The sequence below is a fragment of the Anolis sagrei genome, chromosome Y (assembly GCF_037176765.1).
Source record: "Anolis sagrei isolate rAnoSag1 chromosome Y, rAnoSag1.mat, whole genome shotgun sequence".
Taxonomy (NCBI): domain Eukaryota; kingdom Metazoa; phylum Chordata; class Lepidosauria; order Squamata; family Dactyloidae; genus Anolis; species Anolis sagrei.
Window position 1 is genome coordinate 83248339 of NC_090035.1, and position 23235 is coordinate 83271573.

At 43.4% G+C, this 23235-nt stretch overlaps 1 protein-coding gene across 1 annotated transcript in view; it reads right to left on the reverse strand.

Moving 5' to 3' along the window:
- LOC132780505 (multiple epidermal growth factor-like domains protein 8) overlaps positions 1–23235 on the reverse strand; it is a 103339-nt gene that overhangs the window by 37326 nt on the left and 42778 nt on the right. Inside the window, exons 18-27 of the mRNA XM_067461231.1 lie at positions 19442–19560; positions 16888–17019; positions 16663–16776; positions 13940–14188; positions 12745–12941; positions 9736–9946; positions 7896–8145; positions 6246–6378; positions 3156–3370; positions 47–157 (exon numbers count right to left, since the gene is read on the reverse strand). Coding sequence (XP_067317332.1) covers positions 47–157; positions 3156–3370; positions 6246–6378; positions 7896–8145; positions 9736–9946; positions 12745–12941; positions 13940–14188; positions 16663–16776; positions 16888–17019; positions 19442–19560 — 1731 coding nt within the window. The remainder of the gene's footprint in view (positions 1–46; positions 158–3155; positions 3371–6245; positions 6379–7895; positions 8146–9735; positions 9947–12744; positions 12942–13939; positions 14189–16662; positions 16777–16887; positions 17020–19441; positions 19561–23235) is intronic.

Below are 23235 nucleotides of genomic sequence, written 5' to 3' on the forward strand. Positions count from 1 at the left end.
TAGTCAGGACACTGGATCGTCCAGCCAGGCATGTGCGGACACTTACTGCGGTCAGCTGGGTGTCAATCAGGGTCTCCCAGACAATCTTCCCGGCGTCCAGAGGGATGGAACAGTCCACTCCAGCAAAGGGTTCATTGCAGACACAGAGGCCGAGGCTCTGGAGAGGAAGGGGAACTATTATTATTGTTGTTGTTGTTATTATTTTCAGGCACTCGTATCAGCTGAGTTATGAATTGCTGGTTGTAAGACTTATGCAATAAAACAACACAACTATATAACTGTAGAGCTACAAGACTATAAAAGCTAAAAACTCTAAAGCAGTGTTTCTCAACCTGGGGGTCGGGACCCCTGGGGGGGGGGTCGTGAGGGGGTGTCAGAGGGGTCGCCAAAGACAATTAGAAAAAACAGTATTTTCTGTTGGTCGTGGGGGTTCTGTGTGGGAAATTTTGCCCAATTCTATCATTGGTGGAGTTCAGAAATGCTCTTTGATTATAGGTGAACTATAAATCCCAGCCACTACAACTTCTAAATGTCAAGGTCTATCTTCCCCAAACCACACCAGTGTCCACATTTGGGCATATTGAGTATTCATGCCAAGCTTGGTCCAAATGCATCGGTGTTCTCTGGATGTGGGTAAACTATAACTCCAAAACCCAAGGTCAATGCCCACCACACTCTTCCAGAATTTGTTGTTGGTCATGGGACCTCTGTGTCCCAAGTTTGGTTCAATTCCATCATTGGTGGAGTTCAGAATGCTCTTTGATATTGTAAGTGAACCATAAATCCCAGCAACTACAACTCCCAAATGACAAAATCAATCCTCCCCTCAATCCCACCAATATTCAAATTTGGGCGTATTGAGCATTTGTGCCAAATGAATGAAAATACATTCTGCATATTGTATATTTACAAGATGATTCATAACAGGAGCAAAATTATAGTTGTGAAGCAGCAATGAAAATAATGTTCTGGTTGGGGGGTCACCACAACATAAGGAACTGTATTAAGGGGTCACGGCATTAGGAAGGTTGAGAAACACTGCTCTAAAGCAATAAAATGCTGCTGTAAGAAAGGACTCAGATACTTAGCAGCAATTAGTGATCAAGCAAACAAATAAATTACTGAGGCTCTGATGGCCTGCCAGCACTTTCATCACCTTGAGATTACTCCTAATTATGCTTTCCTTTTTAATCGGTGATTTCCTCCTGTTGTATATGTGTCATGTATCATGTTCTGCAGTTGATGCTTGTTGGTGGTGGTAGGCCTAGCAGTTGGTGATAGAAGGGTTAATGTAAGTCTTAGTTCTAAAGGGTTGAGTAATCTGTAAGTAAGAGTTCATGGGTGAAAGCAATTAAGGGAGGATGCATGCAAGAGATGGGTTGCAGTTGGGTCTTTCTGGATATAAGGAGCTAGCTTTGGGACTGATTTTTGGGAGAAAAGGATTTATTTTGGTGGTAGATGCTGCTGGTTTTTCCCCAGGTTTGTGGATTTTTGGTGTCCTGACCTGTTTCCTGAACCTTTGGAACCTTTGAACCTTGAACCTTTGGGCTGGCTTTTGACTACGAGATAGACTCTTGATCCCTGAACTTTGTTTATTGAACTCTTGGCGTTTGACCACTGGACTGGACCTTCTGACTACGGAGTTATCTTGAACCTGCAACAGTGTTTGCTGTTTCTGTTTTATATTCTGCGGCTGAGTGCAATCTTTATATATTACAGTGTTTCTCAACCTTCCTAATGCCTTGACCACTTAATACAGTTCCTCATGTTGTGGTGACCCCCAACCATAAAATTATTTTTAATGCTACTTTATCACTGTAATTTTGCAACTGTTCTGAATCACAATGCAAATATCTGATATGGAGGATGTATTTTCATTCACTGGACCAAATTTTGGCACAAATACCCGATACACCCAAGGTTGGGGGGAATTGATTTTGTCACTTGGGAGTTGTAATTGCCGGGATTTATAGTTCACCTACAATCAAAGAGAATTCTGAACTCCACCAATGATGGAATTGAACCAAACTTGGCACAAAGATCTCACATGACCAATGGAAAATACTAGAAGAGTTTGGTGGGCATTGACCTTGAGTTTTGGAGTTGTAGTTCACCTGCATCCAGAGAGCACTGTGGACTCAAACAATGATGGATCTGGACCAAACTTGGCATGAATACGCAATATGCCCAAATGTGAAAACTGGTGGAGTTTGGAGGAAACAGACTTTGGCATTTGGGAGTTGTAGTTGCTGAGATGTATAGTTCACCTACAATCAAAGAGCATTCTGAACCCCACCAACAACGAAATTGAACCAAACTTACCACAAAGAAACCCCTTCACCAACAGAAAATACTGTATTTTCTGATGGTCTTTGGTGATCCCTCTGACACCCCCTTGCGACCCCTCCAGGGGTCCCGACCCCCAGGTTGAGAAACACTGATATATTATATTTTGGACTATTAAAACAGCCAGAAAGTAAGTGCTGTTTTAATTAAATTGTTTTATACATTCTGGGTTTTTGTTTGGTTCATCTCTGCCTCTATAAAGGCAGAGCCCTGCCATCGTGACAATATGCGTGTGATATGATTTTGTTGCTGTATGCTTTGTTATCCGTGAAACATAACAACAACAACAACAACAACAACCACCTCCAACGTGTCTCAAGCCTTCAAATCGTAGAATTCTAGAGTTGGAAGGGACCCTCCCCAAACAATGAAGCACTTGTTAAAATAGCAACAAAATATAACATTGAAACTATTGGAAATAATGTGCGATTTTGGGGAAAATGAAAACTTCAGCTTTTTTTAGTGTGCGTATGTCAGAAAAAAGTTATAACAAGCCAGAAGAGGTGTCTTTGCCTGTGTTTGCTGTTGTAATCAGGTGCTGCCTGATTTCTAGGAGACTTCGAGACAGGGGCGGCTCAACCATTACGCAAAGTAAGCATTCGCGGTAGAGTTGATTTTGCCAGGGGCGCTCTTGAGGCGTTCTTGGGGGAAAATAGACCTTGACATATGCAAGTTGTAGTTACTGGGATGTATAGTTCACCTACAATCAAAGAGCATTCTGAACCTCACCAATGATGGAACTGAACCAAATATGGCACACAGCATAACACCCCCTTTGCAACAAGCATGCATAGCGGACCCTTGCTCACCCGGTTGCATGTCCCTTGCCCGGCGTGGGCAGTGCAGTTCCCCGGGCAGGTCTGTTCCTGGCAGCTGGGGCCCGAATAGCCGGCCCGGCAGAGGCAGCGTCCCTCGCGGCACTCCTGGTTGGGCTGGCAGCTGGGCTGGCAGTGGTGCACCGTGAAGGTGGCGTTGAAGCCCGAGGCCTCGCTCGAGTTGGCCTCGTAGTAGATGACCAGTAGGCCTGGGTAACAACGGAAAAATTTGTTTCTAAAATCGATTCGTTTTTTGGGGGTTTTTGCGTTTCGATTTTAAAAAGAATTCCGAATTTTTTCTTTTAAAAAGTTCGATATTTACGAAATTTCGTAAATGTTAAAAAAAATACGAAATAATAACGAATCGATTACGAAACAATAACGAATCGATTCGTTAATGGCGGACGCGACCGCGCAATACGCTAAAAAACCTCCAAATGGGACAGGGGGAACTTCTGAAACTTCCCTCTCCCTCTGTTGTTGACTGTTGGTGTGATATTATAATTTTTTTCACTAATTAAACAAAAAACAAAACTTGCCCCAGACATGCGGAAATAATAACGAAACGACTTCAAAACGATAACGAAACGAATACATACCGAATCCGAAACAATTACGAAACGAATTTAAAAATTCGTTTCGTTTTTAAGTTGCTCCAGAATGGTTCGTTATCGCTTCGTTATAAAAAAAAACAAACAAATTTTAACAAATTACGAATTAACGAAACGAAACCGCCCAGCCCTAATGACCAGCAACCCTGCAGAGAGCAAGCAGCAGCCTTCTCTCCATCAAGCGGAATGGGTGCTGCATACAGCTCCTCTGACCCTTTTTCTCCATTCCCTGTATCACCCTCAAAATACAGTAGTAGTAGTAATAATAATAATAATAATCCGCTCCAACTCGTCCCTAGCCTTGAAATCATAAGATCATGAAATCACTGAAGTTGGAAGGGACTCCCAAAGGTCATCCACTCCATCCTTTCCTCTCGATTCCCCGTATCACCCTCGAAACATAGTAACAACAACAACAAGCCACACCACCTCGTCTCTAGCCTTGAAGTCACAGAACTTGGAAGAGGCCCCCCAAAGGCCATCAGTCCATCCCTTCTCCATTCCCCGTATCACCCTCGAAACATAGTGTCAGTTCTAATAAGGAAACTGAGAAGAGGGGGAAATGGGCAGCAAAGGTGTATAAAAGGAAGTGGTGGTGGGAAAAAGTCAGTAGTATCTTCCTTTGCTGCAGAGATACAAGCAATATATCAATTTCCAAGCAAAACCGGCTTGTGAGTGGTTATTTAATATTGCTATATAAAACCTACAGTCTTACACATAGTAACAACAACAACAACAATCCGCTCCAACTCGTCTCTAACCTTGAAATCATAGAAGTTGGAAAGGACCATCGAAAGGCCATTCAATCCATCCTTTCTTCTCCATTCCCTGTATCACCCTCAAAACACAGTAATAACAACAAGCCACACCACCTTGTCTGTAGCCTTGAAGTCACAGAAGTTGGAAGAGCCCCCCCAAAGGCCATCCAGTCCATCCCTTCTCCATTCCCTGTATCACCCTCGAAACATAGTGTCAGTTCTAATAAGGAAACTGAGAAGAGGGGGCAGATGGACAGGAAGGGTGTATAAAAGGAAGTGGTGGTGGGAAAAAGTCAGTAGTGTCTTTCTTTGCTGCGGAGATACAAGCAATATATCCATTTCAAAGCAAGCCGGCTTGTGAGTGGTTATTTAATATTGCTATATAAAACCTACAGTCTTACACATAGTAACAACAACAACAACAATCCGCTCCAACTCGTCTCTAACCTTGAAATCATAGAAGTTGGAAAGGACCATCGAAAGGCCATCCAATCCATCCTTTCTTCTCCATTCCCCGTATCACCCTCGAAACATAGTAATAACAACAACCCACTCTATCTTGTCTCTAGCCTTGAAGTCACAGAAGTTGGAGGAGACCCCCAAAGGCCATCCAGTCCATCCCTTCTTCTCAATCACCTTCAAAACAACAACAACCCACTCCAACTTGTCTCTAGCCTTGAAATCATAGAAGTTGGAAGGGACCGTCCAAAGGTCATTCAGTCCATCCCTTCTTCTCCATTCCCATATCACCCTCGAAACATAGTAATAACAACAACAACCCACTCCAACTTGTCTCTAGCCTTGAAGTCACAGAAGTTGGAGGAGACCCCCCAAAACCATCCAGTCCATCCCTTCTTCTCCATACCCACAAAACAACAACAACAACAACAACAACAACCCACTCCACCTTGTCTCTAGCCTTGATATCACAGAAGTTGGAAGGGGACCCCCCAAAGGCCATCAGGTCCATCTCTTCTTCTCCATCACCCAAGGGTAACAACATGTTTTATTGTGTTTAGTGTATTGTGCCTGTTGTTTACTTTGCTTTATTCTGTTTTTAATTGTTTGATTTGCTTAGATTGTATTGTTATGTTGTGTGTTGAGGCCTCGGCCTGTGTAAGCCGCATCGAATCCTTCGGGAGATGCTAACAGGGTACAAATAAAGTTTAATAATAATAATAATAATAATGGTAACAACAACAACAACAACAACAACCCACCCCACTTGTCTCTAGCCTTGAAGTCACAGAAGTTGGAGGAGACCCCCAAAGGCCATCCAGTCCATCCCTTCTTCTCCATACCCTCAAAACAACAACAACAACAACAACAACTCACTCCAACTTGTCTCTAGCCTTGAAATCATAGCAGTTGGAAGGGATCCCCAAGAGTCATCTAGTCCATCCCTTTGGCCATCTAGTCATAGAGCTATATAATCATAGTATCATACAGCTGGAGGAGAACCCAAAGGCCATCCAGTCCAACCTCCTTCCGCCTGGCAGGAAGGCTCAATCTAAGCATTTCTGACAGATGGCCATGTAGTCACTGCTTAACAACATATAGACATGATACGTTTCCTGGCTTTGCTGAGAGAATCGTCAAACCCTAGAATTGGAACAGGCCATCCATTCCAACCTCTTTCTGCCTACCATAAAGGAAGACACAATCCCTCCCGACAGATGGCCATCCAAGTCGTGCTTCTGATGGCTTGGTCCTACCTGAGATGGCCTCCACAGTGGCCGGCTGGTCCTGGCCTTGTCCACAGAAGGCCCCGATCAGTGTCCGGTCCAGTTGGATCAGGCCCGTGTCCAAGAAGTCTGGCAGGCCATCAAAAACGTAGACGTAGTTGCTCTAAGCAGGAAGCAAAGGGGGAAAGTCTTTGAAGCAAGGACACAATAACAACAACAACAACAACATCTTGAGCTGCCTTGAGTCCCCACAAGAAGAAAGGTAGGGTATAAATAAAGTGAATAATAATAATAATAATAATATCATGAGGCACCTTGAGTTCCCCATAATAATAATATATTATGAGCTGCCCTGATTCCCCAAAGGGAGAAAGGTGGAATAATAATAATAATAATAATAGTAATGATAATAATATATTACGAGCTGCCTCGAGTCCCCAAAGGGAGAAAGGTGGGATAATAATAATAATAATAATAATATATTACGAGCTGCCTTGAGTCCCCAAAAGGAGAAAGGTGGGATAATAATAATAATAATAATAGTAATAATAATAATATATTACGAGCTGCCTTGAGTCCCCAAAAGGAAAAAGGTGGGATAATAATAATAATAATAATAATAATATATTATGAGCTGCCTTGAGTCCCCAAAGGGAGAAAGGTCAGATAATAATAATAATAATAATAATAATAATAATAAATGAGCTGCCTTGAGTCCCCAAAGGGAGAAAGGTGGGATAATAATAATAATAATAATAATAATAATAATAATATATTATGAGCTGCCTTGAGTCCCCAAAGGGAGAAAGGTGGGATAATAATAATAATAATAATAATAATAATAATAATATATTATGAGCTGCCTCGAGTCCCCAAAGGGAGAAAGGTGGGATAATAATAATAATAATAATAATAATAATAACATATTATGAGCTGCCTTGAGTCCCCAAAGGGAGAAAGGTGGGATAATAATAATAATAATAATAATAATAATAATAACATATTATGAGCTGCCCTGAGTCCCCAAAGGGAGAAAGGTGGGATAATAATAATAATAATAATAATAATAATAATAATAACATATTATGAGCTGCCTTGAGTCCCCAAAGGGAGAAAGGTGGGATAATAATAATAATAATAATAATAATAATAATAATATATTACGAGCTGCCTTGAGTCCCCAAAAGGAGAAAGGTGGGATAATAATAATAATAATAATAATAATAATAATAATAATAATATATTATGAGCTGCCCTGAGTCCCCAAAGGGAGAAAGGTGGGATAATAATAATAATAATAATAATAATAATAATAATAATATATTACGAGCTGCCTCGAGTCCCCAAAGGGGGAAAGGTGGGATAATAATAATAATAATAATATATTATGAGCTGCCTTGAGTCCCCATAGGGAGAAAGGTGGAATAACAACTGCAACCACAACCACAATCACAACAACCACAACAACAACAACAACAATAATAATAATAATAACAATATTGTGAGCTGCCTTGAGTCCCCATAGGGATAAGACCAGATATAAATGGATAATACTAATACTAATACTAATAAAATTTTATGCATGCAGCTAACAATCCCAGAGTCTCCCGCCTTGTGCCTGTCTTCCGCCCCCCGCAAAGTCCCCCCCTCCGTTCTCCTGGGTTGCGTGTTGGGTCTCACCGTGCAGAGCGTGTCCGGTCGGATGGCGAGGGCGATGGTGGGGCAGGGCTGGTCGGCGGGGCAGGGGCGCATCCCGTCCCCGGCGGAGAGGACCCAGACGCAGTAGGAGAGCGAGCCCGGCCCAGGCGGACCCCCCGCCCGTTGGGAGCTCAGCGAGGAAGGCAACGAGGAAGAGGAGGAGGAGGAGGAAGAAGAGAGGTTGGCCAGCAAGGAGCGTCCCTGGCACTGCTGGTAGCACACCCCGCCGTCCCTGCGGAAGAAGAGGAGGAGAAAAGGAAGAATGCAGGAGGAGGGAAGGCACAGAGGCAAGGCGCCTTCTGCACCAGACGGAGAAGGGAGGCACTCCATCCACTGGTCAAGGGCTACGGCCAGGAAAGGAGAAGAAGAAGAAAAGAAGAGAAGAGGAAAGAGAGGGAAGAGGAAGAGAATATGAAGTAGAAAAAGAAGAGGAAGGAGAGGGAGAAGGAGAGGAAGAAGAGGAGAAAAAGAAGAGGAAGAAGTAGAAGGAAGAGAATACAAAGAAGAAGAAAAAGAGGAAGAAGGAGGAGAAGGAGAAGGGTAGGAAGAGGAGAATACAAAAGAAAAAGAGGGAGAAGGAGGAGAAGGGTAGGAAGAGGAAGAGAAGGAGAAAAAGAAAAGAAGAGGAAATAGAAGGAAGAGAATACAAAGTAGAAAAAGAAGAGGAAGAAGAGGAAGGAGGAGAAGGATAAGAAGAGGAAGAGGAGGAGAAAAAGAAGAGGGGGAAGTAGAAGGAAGAGGAAGAGAATACAAAGCAGAAAAAGAAGAGGAAAAAGAAGGAGATGGAGCAGAAGGAGGAGGAGAAGAGGAGGAGGAGGAGAAAAAGAAGCAGGAAAAAGAGAAAGGAGAAAAAGAAGAGGAGAAGGAAAAGGGGGGAATATGAAGAAGAAAAAGAACAGGAAGAAGAGGAGGAGCAGGAGATGGAGAAAAATATAAAGAAGAAGAAAAATATAAAGAAGAGGAAGAAGGAAAAGAAGAGGAGGAGGAAATGGAAAGAGAAGAAGAGGACGAGGGGAAGGAGAAATATGAAGAAGATAAAAGAAGAGGGAGAAGAAAAGAAAGATGAAGAAGAGAAGAAGGAGACAGAGAAATATGAAGAACAGGAAGAGGAGGAGGAGGAGGAGATGGAGAAAGAGGAAGAAGAAAAATATAAAGAAGAGGAAGAAGGAAAAGAAGAGGAGGAGGAGCTTGAGAGGGAAGAAGAGGACTAAGAGAAGGAGAAATATGAAGAAGATAAAAGAAGAGGAAGAGAAGAAAGATGAAGAAAAAGAGTAAGAGGAGGAGAAATATAAAGAAGAAAAAGAATTGGGAGAAGAGAAGGTGGAAAAAAGAAGAGAAAGGAGAAGAGGAGAAAGAGAAAGAAGAAAGAGGAGAAGGAGGAAGAAGATGAAAAAGAGGAAGAGGAGGAGGAAAAAGAGAAAAGAAGAAAAGAAGAGGAAAAGGAAGAGGGGGACAACATGAAGAAGAAAAAGAACAGGAAGAAGAAAAGGAGGAGATGGAGAAAGAGGAAGAAGAAAAATATAAAGAAGAGGAAGAAGGAAAAGAAGAGGAGAAGATAGAGAGAGAAGAAGAGAAAGAGAAGTAGAAAGATGAAGAAGAAAAAAGAAGAGGAAGAAGGCAAGGAAGATGAAGAAGGAAAAGTAGAGAAAGAAGGGGAAGAGAAAGGTGAAGAATAAGAGAAAGAAGAGGAGGAGGAGAAAGATGAGGAAAAAGAAGAGGGAGAAGAGACGGAAGAGAAAATGGAAGAAAAAGAAGAGAAAGGAGAAGAAGAAGAGGAAAGGAGTAGAATCCTGCCACGCCCCTCCCCTCCCCGGTTTCTCACCTGGGGTCCCCGTAGTAGCCCGGTGCGCAGCGCTCGCAGTGTGTCCCCTCGGTGGGGGCTGCGCAGAAGCAGGCCCCGCTCTCCCCGTGGCAGAAGCCCATCTCCTCCAGCCCATGGCCGTTGCAGGCGCACTCCTGGCAGCCCCCGGGGTCCGAGCCGTTGCCAAAGCTGCCCGGCCGGCACAGCTCGCACCGCTCCCCCTGCGTCCAGTCTGGGATGGACAGAGAGAGAGAGAGAGAGAGAGAGAGAGAGAGAGGGAGAGAGAGAGAGGAAGGGTCACGCACAAGCACGGACCGCCCCCAAGATACAAACATGCGGCTTGCAAACAACTCACACCTGAGAACGGGGCTGGGCAGGATGGCCTTTGGGGGTCCCTTCCAAATCTAGGTTACTATATATCTATCTCATATATATATATACACACACACACACACACACACTATCTCATATCTATCTATCTACACACACAGGCAGTCCCTGAGTTACAAACACCTGACTCACAGTTAAGAACAGGGCTGGACTGGATGGCCTTTGGGAGTCCCTTCCTAATCTAGGATACTATATATCTATCTCATATATATATATATATATATATATACACACACACACACACACACACACACATACTACCTCATATCTATCTATCTATCTACATACACAGGCAGTTCCTGAGTTACAAACATCTGACTCACAGTTAAGAACAGGGCTGGACTGGATGGCCTTTGGGAGTCCCTTCCTAATCTATGATACTATATATCTATCTCTCATATATATATATATTTATGTGTGTGTGTGTGTGTGTGTGTATGTATATGTATACACACATACACATATATACATATACACACACACTGGCAGACCCTGAGTTACAAACATCTGACTCACAGTTAAGAACAGGGGCTGGACTGGATGGCCTTTGGGGGTCCCTTCCTAATCTATGATACTATATCTATCACATATATACATACACACACATATGCACACACACTACCTCATATCTATCTACATTCACTGGCAGACCCTGAGTTACAAACATCTGACTCACAGTTAAGAACAGGGGCTGGACTGGATGGCCTTTGGGGGTCCCTTCCTAATCTATGATACTATATCTATCACATATATATATACACACACATATGCACACACACTACCTCATATCTATCTACATTCACTGGTAGACCCTGAGTTACAAACATCTGGCTCACAGTTAAGAACAGGGCTGGACTGGATGGCCTTTGTGGGTCCCTTCCAAATCTGTATCTATCTCACACATATATACATATATACACACACACACGCACACACACATATACACACACACACATGCGCACTACCTCATATCTAACTAACTACATACACAGGCAGACCCTGAGTTACAAACATCTGACTCACAGTTAAGAACAGGGCTGGACTGGATGGCCTTTGGGGATCCCTTCCTAATCTATGATACTATATCTATCACATATATATATACACACACATATGCACACACACTACCTCATATCTATCTACATTCACTGGCAGACCCTGAGTTACAAACATCTGACTCACAGTTAAGAACAGGGCTGGACTGGATGACCTTCGGGGGCCCCTTCCAAATCTATGATACTAGATCTATGTCATATATATATAAAGACGGAGATCCTATGGCTGGGTCAACTGGGCAGTGGGGACATCCATCTGCCCACCCTGGATGGCGAGGCGCTACGCCCGTCCTCATTGGTCAAGAGTCTGGGAGTCCTTTTGGACCCTCTTTCTGCTGAGGATGGAGGCCCAGGTCTCTCTCCACCACGAGCAGAACCGCCTTCTTTCTTTCACCTGCGGCAGGCTAGACGTCTGGCCCCCTCCCTGTCCATGGATGACCTGGCTACGGTGATCCAGACTATGGTCATCTCAAGACTGGACTACTGTAACACCCTCTACGTTGGCCTTCCTCTGTTGGTGATCCGGAAGCTCAAGTTGGTACAAAATGCAGCTGCTCGGCTTCTTGCGGGAATTCCGATGAGATGCCACATCACCCCAATCTTACCCATTGAGCACCGGATCACTTTCAAAGGGATGGGACTCACCTTGAAGGCTTTGCATGGTCTGGGGCCGATGTCCCTGAGGGACCGCCTCACCCCCTCCCAACCCCAGAGATCCCTCCGTTCTGAGGACCAAGAGCTATTGGAAATTCCCAGTGTCAAGACCTTGCGCCTAACAGCAACCAGACGCAGAGCCTTCACAGCAGTGGCACCATCACTCTGGAATGCTCTGCCACCTGAAGTCCGTGCCTTGCGGGACTTACCAGCTTTCCGCAGGGCATGGAAGACATACCTGTTTTGACAGGCTTTTAATGTTTGATATTGCTGTTTTTAAATAGTTTTAAATTGCTTTTAAACTTTGTTAAAGGTAAAGGTAAAGGTAGTCCCCTGACATTAAGTCCATTCATGTCTGACTCTGGGGTGTGGTGCTCATCTCCATTTCTAAGCCGAAGAGCCAGCGTTGTCCATAGACACCTCCAAGGTCATGTGGCCACTGGCATGACTGCATGGAGCGCCGTTACCTTCCCGCCGGAGCGGTACCTATTGATCTACTCACATTTGCATGTTTTCGAACTGCTAGGTTGGCAGAAGCTAGGGCTGACAGCAGAAGCTCACGCCGCTCCCAGGAATCGAACCTGCGACCTTTCGATCAACAAGCTCAGCAGCTCAGTGCTTTAACCCACTGCGCCACTTTGTTAGATTTTAGCTATTCTTGTAAGCCCCAGGGGAGTGGCCGCATATCAGTTCGAATAATAAATAAATCAATAAATCAATATGGCTGGTGTTACACTTAAAAATGCACGTGTTATATATATATGGCTGGAGTTAAGACTTTCAACATTGCACCTGTCCCAAATTGCAAATTCAACGTAAGCACAGGCCAACAGAACCGATCTACGTAGTTTGTAACTTGGACATGCAGTAGTTCCGGAAATGAACGGCGAGTCCCGCGCATTGTTTGGTGGGGGAAGCGCATGGCACTCACTCATGCACTGGTCGCAAACGCCGGGCCCGTGTGCCTCGCAGCGGCTGTGGAAGTGGCACCCGCAGTCCACGTTGCACTGGACCCCGGAGGGCGCCGGCGTGGCTCCCGTGACGGCCTCGGTGGTCCAGCCCAGGTCGCAGAGGCAGGTGAAGTTGGGGGCACCGCTGCACTCCCCGTGCGCGCATTCGTCGTAGCAGCTGCGTCAGGGAGCAAGGCAGGACACAGAGCCGTCACACAGGGGACATCATGCAGGCATCATGTACACATCAAGCTTCATGCCAAGGGCCAAAGTTCAGCCTCTCTCCAGACTGACCGAAACCTATTATTATTATTATTATTATTATTGCACACCTAATGCGGCTAAACAGGCTTCAGGCTGGACAGAAGCCACGCTAAAGAGAGGAGAAAGGCTATAGAATGGCTGCAAGTGTGTGTGTGTGTGTGTGTATACACACATATATTTTTAATATTTTGCTGTTCTATTATTAACTGTATGTTGCCTTGGTCTTGGCCCCATGTAAGTCGCCCCAAATCCCTTCAGAGAGATGGAGGCAGGGTAGAAAAATAAAGTTATTATTATTATTATTATTATATACATATTTACATACATACACATGCACACACTGAATGTTTGGCATCAGGTGTGTGTACACACACACACGTATCAAGCTCCATGCCAATGGCAAAAGTTCAGTGTTGCTTCAGACCTACTGAAATCCTCATACAGAGGGACAATAAAGTGCAAGTATGTGTCTGTGTGTCACATAGACTCACACACTCACTGAACCACTGAACACGGAGCTTGTGTGTGTGTGTGCATTCCATTCCAATGATAACATTTCAGTGTCTCCCCAAGAGCACTTGAACTTTTCTCTGCAAAGCTGATGGTGCTTAATAGGCTTGCAGCTGGACAGAGGACAAGGACAACAACAACAACAACCTACACACACTCACTGAACCACTGGCATGGAGCTTGATGTGTGTGTGTGTGTGTGTGCGCATGCACTCCAATGACAAAAGTTCAGTGCCTCCCCAGAACGACTTCAACCCTCCTCTGCAAAGCTGATGGTGCTTAATAGGCTTGGAACTGGTCAGGGGACAAGGACAACAACAACCTATAGTGCCCCCCCCCCCGAAACCCCGTTGGAAGACCCTCAGCAGGGTCAAGGGTGAGGGAGGGGAGTGTGTGCCTCACGTCTGGTTGCACTCGGCCACCCCGTCCCCGGCGTATCCGCGGTTGCAGTGGCACTCGAAGGCGTCGGGGGTGTTCCTGCAGCTGGCGAAGGGGTGGCAGTTGGCCAGGCCCAGGCGGCACTCGTCCACGTCTGGGCACTGGCCGTAGGACCACCGGGCCGGGAGGGACGCCGGGAGCGAGAGCAAGGCCAGCAGGGCCGCCGAGCAGTTCGGGAAGCCGCCCAGGCCGGAGAAGTCCCCCGGGAGGCACCTGACGAAAGAAGGAAGGAAGGAAAACCACAAGCTGAACATCAGCCAAAAGAGCGATTGGCAGAAGGGGGTTGGACTGGATGGCCTATGGGGTCCCTCCCACCTTTATGATTCTATGATAAGAAAAACCCAAAAAAGCAATATATCAATTTGAAAGCAGAGCCTGCTTGTGATTGGTTATTTAACATTGGTATTTGGATCCTACAGTTTGACACTTGCCAGGAGGGCTTTGAGTATCCCTTCCTTGTTGGCAGAAGGGGGTTGGACTGGATGGCCTTTGAGGGACTCTTCCATCTCTAGGATTCTATTATTATTATTATTATTATTGACATTAATATTATTTTAAAATTATTATTATTATTATTATTATTAAGCAGGGCCTGGATGGGCATCTGTCAGGAGGGTCTGAATGGTGTCTTCCTTAATTGGCAGAAGGGGGTTGGACTGGATGGCCTTTGGGACCCCTTCCACTTTTATGATTCTATGATAAGAAAAACCCAAAAAAGCAATATATCAATTTGAAAGCAGAGCCTGCTTGTGAGTGGTTATTTAACATTGGTATTCGGATCCTACAGTCTGACACTTCTCAGGAGGGCTTTGAGTATCCCTTCCTTGTTGGCAGAAGGGGGTTGGACTGGATGGCCTTTGAGGGACTCTTCCATCTCTAGGATTCTATTATTATTATTATTATTATTGACATTAATATTATTTTAAAATTATTATTATTATTATTATTGACATTAATATTATTTTAAAATTATTAATGATATTATTATTATTATTATTATATTATTATTATTATTATTATTATTATTATTATTATTATTATTAATAATCAAATCAAATCATTTATTTCGATCATTGACCAGCACAGGAAATAGTCACATTTTCATACAAACTTGGTATGTTTGGTACATTAAAATATAAATATAACTACTGAAGCACAATATGGGTCAGATCGTATAATTATTATTATTATTATTATTATTATTATTATTATTATTAAGCAGGGCCTGGATGGACATCTGTCAGGAGAGTCTGAATGGTGTCTTCCTTAATTGGCAGAAGGGGGTTGGACTGGATGGCCTTTGGGGTCCCTCCCACCTTTATGATTCTATGATAAGAAAAACCCAAAAAAGCAATATATCAATTTGAAAGCAGAGCCTGCTTGTGAGTGGTTATTTAACATTGGTATTTGGATCCTACAGTCTGACACTTCTCAGGAGGGCTTTGAGTATCCCTTCCTTGTTGGCAGAAGGGGGTTGGACTGGATGGCCTTTGAGGGACTCTTCCATCTCTAGGATTCTATTATTATTATTATTATTATTGACATTAATATTATTTTAAAATTATTATTATTATTATTATTATTATTATTAAGCAGGGCCTGGATGGACATCTGTCAGGAGAGTCTGAATGGTGTCTTCCTTAATTGGCAGAAGGGAGTTGGACTGGATGGCCTTTGGGGTCCCTCCCACCTTTATGATTCTATGATAAGAAAAACCCAAAAAAGCAATATATCAATTTCAAAGCAGAGCCTGCTTGTGAGTGGTTATTTAACATTGGTATTCGGATCCTACGTTTTGACACTTCTCAGGAGGGCTTTGAGTATCCCTTCCTTGTTGGCAGAAGGGGGTTGGACTGGATGGCCTTTGAGGGACTCTTCCATCTCTAGGATTCTATTATTATTATTATTATTATTGACATTAATATTATTTTAAAATTATTAATGATATTAATATATTATTATTATTATTATTATTATTATTATTATTATTATTATTAAGCAGGGCCTGGATGGGCATCTGTCGGGAGGGTCTGAATGGTGTCTTCCTTAATTGGCAGAAGGGGGTTGGACTGGATGGCCTATGGGGTCCCTCCCACCTTTATGATTCTATAAGAAAACCCCCAAAAAGCAATATATCAATTTGAAAGCAGAGCCTGCTTGTGAGTGGTTATTTAACATTGGTATTCGGATCCTACAGTTTGACACTTGCCAGGAGGGCTTTGAGTATCCCTTCCTTATTGGCAGAAGGGGGTTGGACTGGATGGCCTATGGGGTCCCTCCCACCTTTATGATTCTATGATAAGAAAAACCCAAAAAAGCAATATATCAATTTGAAAGCAGAGCCTGCTTGTGAGTGGTTATTTAACATTGGTATTCGGATCCTACAGTTTGACACTTGCCAGGAGGGCTTTGAGTATCCCTTCCTTATTGGCAGAAGGGGGTTGGACTGGATGGCCTATGGGGTCCCTCCCACCTTTATGATTCTATGATAAGAAAAACCCAAAAAAGCAATATATCAATTTCAAAGCAAAGCCTGCTTGTGAGTGGTTATTTAACATTGGTATTTGGATCCTACAGTTTGACACTTCTCAGGAGGGCTTTGAGTATCCCTTCCTTGTTGGCAGAAGGGGGTTGGACTGGATAGCCTTTGGGGTCCCCTTCTGATTCTGCGATTCTATGCCTCTTACCTGCCGAGGGTGGGGTTGTCGGCGTTTCCGCACCATCCGCACTCAAAGTTCTGCAAACATTCGCGGCAGGAGTTGAACCGGCTGCAGTCCAGGCACTGGGGCACCGAATGCACACTGGAGCAAAAGAAGAGGCACATGGGGTTTTGCAAAAGACTTAGATGCGCCTCAAATGCACCTCTCCCTCGCAACGGATCAACCCCAGAAATGCAAAGGAAGAGGACTCACCTGTCGTACCAGCCGCGGCAATCGCCATAGGGATACTTGGCCAGGTAGGCAGCAAAGAAGAAGCAGCTGCGAGTGGATTGGCACCAGGCGCATTGGCTGGAGTTGGAGAGGCATTCCGAGCAGGTGGTGCGCCTGCAAACGAGGGATATACACATTAAATACTATGGCGTTCGTTCGTGGATTAGAAATGCCATTTCCTAATGGGTTCTATCATAAACATATGGGAAAGTTTATTTAAATGCACAAACTTTGTCTTTGCATGAAAGACGTCTTGCTATAGAATGTTTTGCTTGAGTTTCAACAAATCCAACATTGTGGCGGCGACAAAAACAAAGTTTCTGGAAGAGAACAACTACTTCCAAATTAAGGACTGCATAATTAAACAGGAAATAACACTTTCAAACCAGGAACAGAACAGTTTCCATTTTTTCTATGTAGTATTATTATTGTTGTTATTGTATTGTTGAAGGCTTTCATGGCCGGAATCACTGGGTTGTTGTAGGTTTTTTTGGGCTGTATGGCCATGTTCTAGAGGCATTCTCTCCTGACGTTTTGCCTGCATCTATGGCAGAGGTACCTCTGAGGATGCTTGCCATAGATGCAGGCGAAACGTCAGGAGAGAATGCCTCTAGAACATGGCCATACAGCCCGAAAAAAACCTACAACAACCCATTGTTGTTATTATTATTAAGCAAGGGCTGGGTGGCTATCTGTTGGGAGGGATCGGATGGTGCTCTTCCTGCCTGACAGAAGGGGGGCAGATCATGCAGCCCTTGGGGTTCCCTTCCAACTCTATAATTCTATGGAAGTCTGGATGGCCATATTTCAAGAGGGATCTGATGGTGTCTTCCTGCCTAGCAGAATAAGGCTGGACTGGATGACCTTTGGGGGTTCCTTACAACTTTAGGATTCTATGATCTATCTATCAACTATGTATGGCTGGCTGGAAGGGCATCTGGCAAGAGGGATCAGAGAAGAGGGGCGGAAAAGATGTATAAAGTGGGAAAATGGCAGTAGTGGGAAAATGGCAGTAGTGTCTTTCTTAGCTGCAGAGATAAAAGCAATACATCCATTTCGAACCAAGCCGGCTTGTGAGTGGTTATTTTCCATTGCTATTCGGATCCTACAATCTGACACTTGTTCCATAGCAAAAGTGGACTGGATTGAATGACCTTTGGGGATCCCAATTCTATGATAGATATAACATAAATTATAATCTATCTATCTATCTATCTATCATATCTCTGGCTAGATGACCATTTGTCAGGAAGGATCACATGGTGTCTTCTTCCATAAGAAACGAGGGCTGGACTGGATGACCTATCTATCATATCTCTGGCTAGATGACCATCTGTCAGGAAAGATCGCATGGTGTCTTCTTCCATAAGAAATGAGGGCTGGACTGGATCACCTTTGGGGATCCCATCCAATTCTTGGATTCTAGGTAGATAGACAGACACACCATATTCTATGATATGTCTATCTATCATATCTATGGCTGGGTGGCCACCTGTTGGGAGGGACTGGGTGGTGCCTTCCTGCCTGGAAGAATGAGAATGGACTAGATGGTCTTTGGGGGTTCCTTCTGACTCTAGGATTCTGTAGTATATGTATGATACATATATCCTCTCTCTCTCAATTATATCTCTCTATGCTATATGGACATCTGTTGGGAGGGATTGGATGGTGTCGACCTTGCGCTGGAAGAATGAGATTGGACTAGATGGCCTTTGGGGGTCCCTTCTGACTCTAGGATTCTATGGTATATGTATGATACATATATCATCTCTCTCTCTCTCTCAATTATATCTCTCTATGCTATATGGCCATCTGTTGGGAGGGATCGGATGGTGTCACCCTTGTGCTGGAAGAACGAGATTGGACTAGATGGTCTTTGAGGGTTCCTTCTGACTCTAGGATTCTATGGTATATGTGTGATACATATATCTCCCTCGACTACATCTATCTATGTTATATGGCCATCTGTTGGGAGGGATTAGATGGTGTCGCCCTTGCACTGAAAGAACGAGATTGGACTAGATGGCCTTTGGGGGTTCCTTCTGACTGTAGGATTCTATGGTATATGTGTGATACATATATCATTTCTCTCTTATATCTATCTATGTTATATGGCCACCTGTTGGGAGGGATCGGATGGTGTCTCCCTTGCGCTGGAAGAATGGGATTGGACTAGATGGCCCTTGGAGGTCTGTTCTGACTCTAGCATTGTATATGTATCACATAATAATTATAATAATTTATTAATAATTATTATATGCATCACATATATCTTTCTCATAGATAGCTATCTATCTATGCCTGTGATGGTGAACCTATGACACGTGTATCAGCACTGACACGCATGGCTATTTTTGATGACACACAGACACATGCGGCCACATACAGATTCTATGACATATGTATCATCTCTATCTATGCTGTCCAGCCATCTCTTGGGAGGGATCGGATGGTGCTCGTCGTGCCTGGGAGAGGAAGGGGGCTGGACTGGATGGCCTTTGGGGGCCCCTCCCGCCCCACCTGGCCCCCTCCTTACTGGCTGCAGAGTGCGGGGCAGTCCTGGGGGGAGCGGATGGCGGTGGGTTGGCGCCCGCGCCGGCTGCAGAGGAAGTCCCCTTTCTTGCTGCTGTTGACCTGCCACTCGCAGAACGGGTCCTGCGTGGAAAAGCAATGCAGGCAGAATCTGAGTTCTTATCCCAAGTCCTGGCACAAACCTTGGGAATCAACATGTATGATTGTTATTGTTATTGTATTGTCGAAGGCTTTCATGGCTGGAATCAATAGGTTATTGTGGTTTTTTTCGGGCTATATGGCCATGTTCTAGAGGCATTTTCTCCTGACGTTTCGCCTGCATCTATGGCAAGCATCCCCAGAGGTAGTGAGGTCTGTTGGAACTAGGAAAAAGGGTTTATATATCTGTGGAATGACCAGGGTGGGACAAAGGACTCTTCTCTGCTGGAGCTAGGTGTGAATGTTTCAGCTGACCACCTTCATTAGCATTTGAAGGCCTGGCTGAGCCTGGGAAAATCCTTTGTTGAGAGGTGTTAAAACAATTAACACCGTAATATACTAAGTAATTACACATCAATAGACAACACATTAACATCTCGTACTAGAATCGTGATCCAACTCGTCATCCGTAATTCCGTTTTCCTATATTCATTGTATTCATTGCACATCTTAACACCTCTCAACAGGGGATTTTCCCAGGCTCAGCCAGGCCTCCAAATGCTAATGAAGGTGGTCAGTTGAAACATTCACACCTAGCTCCAGCAGACAAGAGTCCTTTGTCCCACCCCGGTCATTCCACAGATATATAGACCCATTTTCCTAGTTCCAACAGACCTCACTACCTCTGAGGATGCTTGCCATAGATGCAGGCGAAACGTCAGAAGGAAATGCCTCTAGAACATGGCCCTATAGCCCGAAAAAAACCCACAAGAACCTAGTTATTGTTATTATTATTGCAATGTTAAAAGAGTTTGAAGACTGAATCATAATATCGTTAGGAGCCAAGTTCTTGATTGCAATGCCTGCCATAAAGCTTAAGAAGCAACGTTTATTTCCGTTGTTGTTGTTGTTGTTGTTGCAATGCTGAAGGTTTGAGAAATGTATCATAACATTATTAGGAGCTGAGTTGTCATTGCAATGCCTGCCACAAGCCTTGAGAAGGAACATTATTATTATTATTATTATTATTATTTATTGCAATGCTAAGAGCGAGGACTCAATCATAACATCATTAGGAGCTGAGGACAATATCTAAACAAAATGGTATACTAGAATGCCCAAACACCCCACTGTTTGAGGGGATATTCAAAACCCATGTAAGTCTACTTACATTCCTGTAAACAGCCTGGGCTCTGAGTGAGGAGTTCTGAGTTGAGCAATTGTGATGGTAACAGGTGACTCTTAAGTAGGATAGCATGTTACAGGAAGCAAGTGTAATCTATTCTATTATTAAGCCCTTGGGGGATAAGTGTTTGTAATTTGAAAATCCAAAATGACTCTCTCTGTAACAAGTACCTTTTCACATCAGCATGAGGTTTAGGTGATACCTTCTCCAAAGCACAAAACTTAAAGCTATAGCAAGTGTAGACCCATTTCTTATGCGAGAGAGGTGTTCACTAATTCTGATTTTCAGGGGTCTGGTGGTCATCCCAACATATAGTAATTTACACAGACATTGGAGTACATAAACAATATTGTCCGTGGAACATGTAGTGAAGTGCTGTAAGGTGCAATGGATATTTAATGGGGGATGCGAGAATGTTTTGCCCGTCAGGGACTGGGAACAGCAGTCACAATGGGCACAGCTAAAATGACCCTTGATAGTCTGATTTTGAGGTGTGGTTGGAGAGAGGGAACATTATTATTATTATTATTATTATTATTATTATTATTATTATTGCAATGCTAAGAATGAGGACTCAATCATAACATCATTTGGGGCTTAGGTGTCATTGCAACACCTGCCACAAGCCTTGAGAAGAAACATCATCATCATCATCATTATTATTATTATTTATTGCAATGCCAAGAGTGAGGACTCAATCATAGCATCATTAGGAGCTGAGGACAATATATAAACAAAATGGGATACTAGAATGCCCAAACACCCCACTGTTTGAGGGGATTTTCAAAACCCATGTAAGTCTACTTACATTCCTGTAAACAGCCTGGGCTCTGAGTGAGGAGTTCTGAGTTGAGCAATTGTGATGGTAACAGGTGACTCTTAAGTAGGATAGCATGTTACAGGAAGCAAGTGTAATCTATTCTATCATTAAGCCCTTGGGGGATAAGTGTTTGTAATTTGAAAATCCAGAATGACTCTCTCTGTAACAAGTACCTTTTCACATAAGCATGAGGTTTAGGTGATACCTTCTCCAAAGCACAAAACTTAAAGCTATAGCAAGTGTGTGCCTTCTCTTGGAAATGTGCATATAAAGAAGAGTCAGTAGACCCATTTCTTCTGCGAGAGAGGTGTTCACTAATTCTGATTTTCAGGGGTCTGGTAGTCATCCCAACATATAGTAATTTACACAGACATTGGAGTACATAAACAATATTGTCCGTGGAGCATGTAGTGAAGTGCTGTAAGGTGATATGGATATTTAATGGGGGATGCGAGAATGTTTTGCCCTTCAGGGACTGGGAACAGCAGTCACAATGGGCACAGCTAAAATGACCCTTGATAGTCTGATTTTGAGGTGTGGTTGGAGAGAGGGAACATTATTATTATTATTATTATTATTATTATTATTATTGCAATGCTAAGAGTGAGGACTCAATCATAACATCATTAGGAGCTGAGTTGTCATTGCAATGCCTGCCACAAATCACTCTCAACAAAAGATTCCCCCCAGGCCCTTCCAAGCCATTGAATGCAAATCAAGGTGATCAGCTGAACCATTCCCACCTAGCTCCAGCAGACAAAGGTCCTTTGTCCCACCCTGGTCATTCCACAGATATATAAACCCTTTTTCCTACTTCCAACAGACCTCACTACCTCTGAGGATGCTTGCCATAGATGCAGGTGAAACGTCAGGAGAAAAATGCCTCTAGAACATGGCCCTATAGCCCAGAAAAACCTACAACAACCCAACGTTGTTGTTGTTGTTATTATTATTATTATTGCAATGCTAAGAGTGAGGACTCAATCATACATTATTAGGAGCTGAGTTGTCATTGCAATGCCTGCCCCAAGCCTTGAGAAGGAACATTATTATTATTATTATTATTGTTGTTGTTGTTGTTGTTGCAATGCTAAGAGTGAGGACTCAGTCATATCATCATTTGGGGCTGAGTTGTCATTGCAACGCCTGCCACATGCCTTGAGAAGTAATATATTGTTGTTGGTGTTGTTGCAATGCTAAAACAGTCTGAGGCTTGAATCATAATATTAGAAGCTAAGTTCTTAAATGCAAAGCCTGGCATAAGCATTATTATTATTATTATTATTATTATTATTATTATTATTACTATTATTATTACTATTATGTGTTTCCTCCACCACAGGCATCCCAGTGTTTCTGACTCTCTCTAAGAGTGAGGACTCAATCATAACATCATTTGGGGCTGAGTTGTCATTGCAATGCCTGCCACAACCCTTGAGAAGCGTTATTGTTGTTGTTGTTGTTGTTGCAATGCTAAGATCCTAAGGACTGAATCATAATATCATTAAGGGACTGATATTATTGCAATGCCTGCCACAACCCTTGAGAAGTAACACTTATTTCTAATTCTATTATTATTATTATTATTATTATTATTATTATTATTATTATTGCAATGCTAAAAGTCTGAGGAGTGTATCATGATGTCATGAAG